General features: G+C 33.1%; 1 protein-coding gene across 2 annotated transcripts; it reads left to right on the top strand.

Moving 5' to 3' along the window:
* Positions 1 to 3,941: 3,941 nt before the first annotated feature.
* Positions 3,942 to 8,191, top strand: LOC139843657 (uncharacterized). Of its 2 annotated transcripts, none has more exons than XM_071833776.1 (6): positions 3,942 to 4,630; positions 5,595 to 5,706; positions 6,147 to 6,312; positions 6,406 to 6,605; positions 7,398 to 7,541; positions 7,901 to 8,191. In XM_071833776.1, the coding sequence occupies exons 1-5, from the start codon at positions 4,065 to 4,067 to the stop codon at positions 7,518 to 7,520; spliced, it is 1,167 nt and encodes a 388-aa protein (XP_071689877.1). In that variant the 5' UTR covers positions 3,942 to 4,064; the 3' UTR covers positions 7,521 to 7,541; positions 7,901 to 8,191. The 2 variants fall into 2 exon arrangements, with proteins under 2 accessions (XP_071689877.1, XP_071689878.1); XM_071833777.1 differs by having other exon boundaries at positions 3,943 to 4,630; positions 6,147 to 6,318; positions 6,421 to 6,605.
* The last annotated feature ends 387 nt before the right edge of the window (positions 8,192 to 8,578 follow it).

Genomic DNA, 8,578 nt, shown 5'->3' with positions numbered 1-8,578 from the left:
ATAGGCCTAAATCACCAATTATCACTAAGTTAGTGACCATGGCATTAAATCATCCAACTACACACCACTAGGTCATTTAAAAACTCGTTTGACCCATTTCAAAATCAACACACCCATTTGGGTCACCCCTAACCCAAATAACACCCATTTACAAAATCAACAAGGTGTGCTAGTGATTTACAACCATTTAAGACCCATAAACACCATTTATCACATGAAACCCTAGGTTAGTCATTCTTGAGCCCTCATGACTCAGTCTTACCCAAAAACCCCCAAATTGCTAACAAATGGGTTTTATGTTCATCACTAACCCAAACCCTAACCCTTATCACTAATTACTTAAGGAAATTAAGATTAGAACTTACCACCGCAATCACAATGTAGCTAGTGACTAGATGAACAATTTTAAAACTCGAGCTTAAACCCGAAACAAGCTTCTTCCACCTTTGATTGAGCTTTCTCACACTAGAATCTCCTCTCTCTCTAGGATTAAAGTGGAAAGGGAAAAGGTAGATGAAAATGGAGTAATGACACCCACCAAACTGATCTTGGGGCCTTAAAGTCGTCCCACATGTAAAAATACCAAAATGCCCCTCTAAACATTAAATAAAAGAAGGAATTTCTGTCAGGACCTAAGGCCGCGCCGTGGCCTAACGCTGAAAATGTGGGTCGCCAGCATTTATATATATATACACATTATATACAATTCGAACTTGGGTCTTACAATCGATCAACTCGAGACTCACTTTACACTCTACGATTTTAAGAGTGTAGAAAAAGTTTCATTTGACCGGTTAAAATTAACCATCCATGCCTTTGACTTGTACCTCAGAACTCGATCAGATGAAGAGATTGGATAGCCGAAATTCACTTGATTGTTGCAACAAGAATTTTACCCGGTGGGTTATTTACAAGATAGATGGACACATTGGCATAATCTACATCAACAACAAGGGAAACAAGTAAAAGAATTTACAACTGAGTTTCGAAGGCTTTCGGTGTCATTAGGAGTTCCATTTGATGGTGAAAAAACACATATGAAATATGTGGTTGGGTTGACACGCACCATCCGATCAGAATTGAAGTTACATACGATCACAGACATCTCAAATGTTAGCCGCATCACGATTGCCATCGAGCAAAAGAATAAGATGGGGATGTTCCATAATGATGATCGCACAAAAAATGGGATGAGTAGCAGCTTGACTAAGAAAGATCACTAAAAGCATAAATTCCAACAAATATTGTGAACATTGCAAGATGGAGGACATGTATAAGAGAAGTGTTGGAAGACAAACCCGTCCTTATTTCATAAGAAGTGGGCTAAAGACAAATGGAAACATACAACAGTAACAACTAGAGCAATGGTCCAGTAGAGTTAGATTTGGTTGCTGAGGTGGATAAAAGTTTATCTCTAATGGTAAGGTCACAAAGGGTGGATACTTCAGGTATTTTAGATATGAAGGAGGAATTATTTACGTTGAAGATTCAAGTCAATGAGGAACTAATCAAATTCATAGTTGACACGAGAAGATAAAAGAATCTAATATTTACTATCTGGAACACGATTAAGAAACGTAATCCCGACTTGGAACGTGATTAAGAAACGTCGTTCCAAACACGGACCTATGTTTCATTTGTTTCGAGAAATATATTGATCAGTTCTTACTCTTTCTTTTTCTCTTTATTCTTTTCCAATCGAGATGTGTAGATCTTGTTCATGAATTAATGAAAATGTGCAAAAGCTCTATTTGCCTCTGTCATTCTATGAGTCTCTTCCTTTTGCGTAGGGGCTCTATTTACTTACTAGCTATCGGGTTATGGGTTTTCTCAATGGTATTCGGATCCCCATTTACTTATTAATTATCAGGTAAATTGGGTTTCTTCACGAGTATTTGTGTTCCCATATATAATAAATATACATAGATAATAAAATAAATTATTTATATTATCTATTAAATTCAAATTTAAACTCGGGTATACGAATTGAATAATCGAGTGTGTACTAAAACCTCCCTTTGAGATGAACCCGCATAAAAATTTAAAATCATACCTAGACCTGATCCTGGACCCGTATGCATGGCTCCTACCCCGTTTAAAAATATAAGGTATTGATTTTCCCATCGAACACGGATATGTTGTCATCTCTAATTTTTAGGTATGGAAAATAAAGTTTTGTATAATCTCGTGAAGTTGTGGGTTATAAATTACTATAGATAATTGTAGAAGACTATATTTTATAGATACGCATATGGATATAGATAGATACAGTATAGATATGTATATGTATACTAGTGAAATGACTCGTGGAACCACGGGTTTGGTTAAACGAAATAATTTAATGATATGTTTTAGGAATTAAATGAATGTAAATGCTAAAGTCGTTTAGTTTAATGACCCGTAGAACCACGAATTCTGACTAAGAAACTTGTAATTATACCTTCACACATACTTAAATGAAAAATAAATATAAAGTGAATATACTTTTTGGTACCTATACCTTCACATATACTTAAATGAAAAATAAGAAAAATAAATATAAAAACTCAATAAATTGGAGATACTAAACGGAACTTTAAATGCTAACCATGAACACAAACATCTCATTATACAGTCAGTCAGTGTTCTACTATTGCACATACTTGTATATTCTGGATTCATAACCTTACGAAGAACAACTCATGTTAACAAAAATCAAATTCATTCTTGTCATTTTATCGAACATGTGTTATGCATCCAATAAATTAAGATAAGTAAAAAACTAAAAAAAAAATAAAAAAATTAATGATATAATACAGTTATGCAAATTCAAAAAAATCATGAACCAATAAATGGTATGAGCCCTAAACTCATAACCAAGAATTAAACAAAGATAATCTAATTGTAAACTCTTTAATCAAAAGATTGATTCACCTGAAAAGACTTGTGATGAAGCTTAGAGTAGATGAAAAGATCCATTAAAAGATGGTGTAGAAGATGAATGAAACTATTTTTTGAGGAGATAAATTTGAATTCTTTGTAAAAGAGATTAAGTAAAGACGTGAAATTCGTTTGAGTTTTCTAGAGTTTTAATTTGATTTGGAAAAAGGAAGATATTTTGAGAACGGCGATTTGTATCCGTACATGTTTTTTGATTTAGCGAATATATTACGGAGCACGGTGGTAATTTTATTTACCATATAAAAAAATACTCCATAAATTACAAAAGGAATAAAAGCTGCATCTTTTGCTAATTTATATCTTAATCTTAATCATAATTAATTGTAAAGATTAAATTTTATTGTAAATTAAATTGATTTATGATGTCAACCAAGTGAGTTAGATTTTTTTTATTTTATTTTTCATTTTTTTCAATGAAGGAAAATGACTATTTATGATGTTATCATTATAGCATTTTAATATTAACTATAGAAGATAGATAAATAGGTGGGTAAAAAAACATATAGATTGTTATAGAAGATCAACGTTGAAAAAGACGCGAGACGGGGTCGAGACGCTCGGGACATTAAAACGTCGATATGGGGTCGAGACGTTCGAGACGGTGGTCAATACGAACGTTGACTAACGTTGACTTTTGATCAATTTTAACCGAATAATTGACTTTTCACCGGCGTTGACCCGACATTTCCCGCTTTTAACCCGACTTTTGACCATTGACCGACTTATCAAAAGACATGACGGGATCGAGACGGACTAATTATCAAAATAACACAACGAGCGTCGCAACGGACGCCGTTTACAATAGAAGACTATACTTTATAGATACGCATATATATAGATACGCATATAGATGTAGATAGATATAGTATAGATATGTCATATGTGTATGTATACGGATAAATAGTTGGGTAAGAAAACATAAATTAAAAAATAGAAAAGGGTAAAGATAACGAAAGGAGAGTAGATAGAGGTAGAGATTCACACACACAGTCACACACGTACTAGGGCAAAATCAAATCAAATTGGGGGTAAAATTCTACTACTAATTTTTTTAGTTTACTGTATGTTTATTTTTATTTTTTAATTTTTATATATGTAATAATAATAAGTCTGATAACAACATCATGTTATCCGACCAAGAAATAGCAAAAGGAGTTGAAATTTTACTAACTCAATCTGACCACAAATCATTCAGAACCCTAACTGAATTTGTTCAATCTCTTTCTTCAAAATTAGGGTTTGATTTATCTCATAAATCCCTTTTTATACGTGACCAAATCAACTTTTTCCTTTTCCGATCACAACAACCACCGCAATATCACCACCACCACCCTGAACCATCACCGCAACTATTGCAACCACCGCCACCAACCGCCGTTGCCGTTACTACTTCCGGAATTGTGAAAGACCATTTTGCCCCTCAGTATCATTTCAATCAACAACAGTTTTATCAACAGCAACATTTTGCGCTTCAACAGCAGCAACAATTGCATATACAGCAATTGCAGCAGCAACAACAACAACAACAACCGCCACGTCAGCGGCATCCGGTTGAGCTTAATTTCAGTAAGGCGGTTTCGCCGCAGCATACGGCGGTGGTTAGTTCTCCGCTGTCGGAGGTGAAAAGTGAAGCTGGTGGTGTTTTGGTGCAGGATGTTGGTGGAAAATCATCTGAAAAACCTAAAAAGGGGTACTTTTTTAATTTTAATATATGTCTATATATAGTTGGTTTTAAAAATATTATGTATAGGTGTTAGGGTTAGGGTTTTGAACTGGTAGAACTTTCTGAATTTGAATTGACACTACAGGCCTGAACAAGGATATGAATGTTATGTCATTTATAAATTGGAAACGTAGTTTTAAATGTTTTAAATAATTTATGGAGAATGCTAAACGTTAAACATACCATATTTAACTTTTTAAACTATGGTTAATTAATTGCAAACCATAAATACTCCTTTTCTTATATGAGCATTCATTATATAATTTTAGTCTTAGTGTCATTTATGGCAACGGTTAGTTATAAATACGGAATTAACTTATATAACACACACCTTTAAGGCTACGTTTAGCATTTTTCATACTTTATCTATAGAAAAAAAGCTTCAAACTTTATAACTTTTTTTATCAGTAACGTAGCGAGTCTGCTTAAAAGATGTTGTAGTTTTGAAGAAATGACAAAATTGCTTAGCAATGCATGTTTGATAGTGTTTTTGAATATTGGGTATCTGTGTCTATTTGTAATCCGGAAATACTGCGTAATTTCACTTTATGATGACATATGTACACTTTTCTTATCCTGACTATTTATAGACTGAAGGTTCCCCTTTTAACATGGTAAGATGCTTAACATAAAAGTGAGAGACTTTTTATATTGATTTTGAATAATTGTTATGTGATTTAGTGATAGTAGGATCCATTGCATTTGCTCATCAGAATATTGGGTCCCAATTTTCTATGGTTCTAATGAAATAAGAACATTGCATCTTATAAACACGAATCTTTTATACCTTTTTGTTCTCTCTTTTTTTTTTTTTTTTCCAATACTAGCTAGACTTCTTATATATACTCCCTGAAATATATGCAAGCACAAAATTCCATCTCGCATTATGTTGAACGTTGGCCATTGATTATGGTGTTGCATGTCGTATCAGGGGAGTAGCAGGAACTAAAAGAAGAGGTGGACCAGGGGGGCTAAATAAACTATGTGGTATTACGCCCGAGCTTCAAGTTATTGTTGGCGAGTCAGCATTATCAAGAACGGATGTATGATTCGTAATTTGAGTTATTATTAGCTTTATTAAACCATTTATTCTCAGTATAACATGGGAAGAGGCTGTGGTACATTTGAGGTGGCAATTTGGCTCGTTTACATATGGGCCGATTTATGTTATCTTTATCTTATACGAGAATAGCTCAAAAAGGAAACGGGTCATGGTGGACAAAAGTGCATTAGTTATATCCCTCAAATCAAGATTTGGATTTTAAATTAAATGAAATAAATGATGTTAATAGTAAAAAAAAACCAATATTCTTGGACAAGCTTTCATTATCAACTCACCCATCTCGACATGTTGTTAAACGTAACTCGTTTTGGCATGTACCCTTTTTGAAATGATACCCAACCTGCACCATTCACCACCTCCAATATCAAATTAAGACACCTATATTTGATGTTGCTAACATTTGAATGTTGTTTTATTCAGATTGTAAAGCAGCTATGGGCATACATCAAGAAGAACAACCTCCAGGATCCGGGCAACAAGAGGAAGATAATTTGTGATGATGCTTTGCGTGTTGTATTTGAAACTGACTGCACTGATATGTTCAAGATGAATAAGTTGCTTGCGAAACATATCATTCGACTCGAGCCTACAAGTATGTCAAAGGAAACTTAATGAATCATGCCATATTCTGTTGTTTAATCTTTAGTTCTTTTTCTTTCTTTTTTTAAATTTACGTCACCTTTAAATTTTGCAGAAGAATCATCTCGTAAAAGATCCAAAGTAAATGTTGAACCTGTTGTTGAAAGTACAGATAACTTTCCCAGGCAAGTTATAATTTCAGAAGCACTTGTTAATTGTTTGGGTACCGAAGAAAGGGAAATGACCCAGTCGGAGGCTTTGAGACTTGTTTGGGAGTACATAAACGTCAATAATCTTGAGGTATGTAAAAATTGTATGATCATGATTATCTTTGTAATAGTGGTGCAAGTTCAACCCCTTAACTTATGAATGTGACTATTTAGGTTATGTTTTATTCTGTCTAAAACCATATATATTATTTTGTTTGAAATTTTTGACTGTTACGCATAAAACTATATACATCATTTACTTGAAAATTTTAATTTTTTTTTTTTTTTTACTGGAGTAAAGTTAAATATGCCTAAAAATATACCTAAATGTTGACCTAATCCATATAGTGAATGACACAAGAATCCCACTTATTCTTACTCATTTTCTTTACCAATCATTCTTACTATATCAACCATGAAATCTTTAGCCCTAGATTTTGGCATGTACCTTAGGTCTAAGAAGCATTTTCTTTTTACTATTATTAAGACTTTTGTGATCATTTATCACACTAATTATTTAGAAAAGTTTATAATATTTGGTCAAACTTTGTTCCTGATCAACCTGGTCCAACCTGTACAAAATATTACCAGTTTTGAGCTGAATCATGTATATCACATTTACTTGAAATTTTAATTCATGCATCCCAACGTAAATGCAACATTTGACTTGAAATCTTATCACATTTACTTTCTCATTTTCTTTACCAATCATTCTTACTATATAATTTTTTTATAAGGCCTTAACTACATCTATTTCTATCTTGGTGTTTGTTACTCCGTATAAAAGTATAATACAAGCAGCTTGTAGTTAATATTATTCTCTTGAAACTTACCGATTGTTGTATTGTTTTTTTGTCTTTTTTAAACGGCTTTTTAATGACAGGATCCTCAAAATCCAGTAATGATTCTGTGTGATGAAAAACTTAAGGATCTTTTTGGATGTGAAAGTATTTCTGCAATGCGAATTCCCGAGTTGTTGGTCAGAGAACATTTATCTAACAAGTAGTGTTATCAACTTAGTTGACTGGTACGTACCTTTTAATTAGTGTATTTATATTAATGTTTATGTTGGAAATAAATAGACCATGCTTTTGTTAATTTAAATATTAATAATGAGCTTCGTATTGGCTTCAAAGAAACTCATTATTTGTAGCCACGCTGGATTTTGATAGCTGGTGTTTATTTAACAAACAGTTTGCACTAGCATTTACTATCCTCTAAAGCATTTAGTTTATATCAAAGTTCCGAATATAAAATTTCATTTATTTTCATGACTACTGTTTGTCTTCAGTTTGTATGGAAGTATTTTTTAGAAAGTGTTTTTGATGCTTGCGATTTGACTTTTACATGATCACTAATGGATTCTTGCACATATTTTTATTTCAGATATGCGTAGGAATTCACCGTCTAATAGTTTATGGTTCGTCTGACATATCCCCTGTGAAGAAGTTTGTAGTTTGTTTCTAAAAGTTAGTGTTTTATGATTCAGCTGACACGGTTAGATGTAAAGCGAGTTGTAACTCGTATTTTATGTTAAATCCCGAATAAATATGTCCCTGTTTCGGTTTCTGGATCTTGTGTTTAGTTGTTTTACCCTTGTAAATGTCTAACCTTGGACAATGTAGTTTGACTAGTACTTAATGGATGCCCCTTTAGAACCTTTTTTGTATTTTCTTCATTATTATCGTCTCTTTATTTTTAATGAATCGAAGGAAAGGAATGAAAGATGATCAAGATTGAAGAACTCGGACCCTTGTATTATTCATAATTTATTCCATACTCGACTTCATGATAGGGTTCTCAGATTGTAGTTGTAAAATAAAGCTCCAGTCTCTGGACAAACTTGTCTTTCTTATCTTCGGCAAAACATACACGGTAACAAAGGGATAACTTTTTTTCTATTCATGCTAATCTGAAAAGTTAATAGTATTTTATTGTAATTTGAATATAATCATCAACAACAACAACAACAATATCCAATTCCACTAAAGTGGAGTATGGGGGAGGTTAGATGTAGACAGTCTTTCCTCTACCCTAGAGTAAAAGGGAAGTCATTCCTCCCCC

Source organism: Rutidosis leptorrhynchoides, chromosome 4, assembly GCF_046630445.1.
Source record: "Rutidosis leptorrhynchoides isolate AG116_Rl617_1_P2 chromosome 4, CSIRO_AGI_Rlap_v1, whole genome shotgun sequence".
Taxonomy (NCBI): domain Eukaryota; kingdom Viridiplantae; phylum Streptophyta; class Magnoliopsida; order Asterales; family Asteraceae; genus Rutidosis; species Rutidosis leptorrhynchoides.
This window is presented reverse-complemented; position numbering and strand designations above follow the sequence as displayed.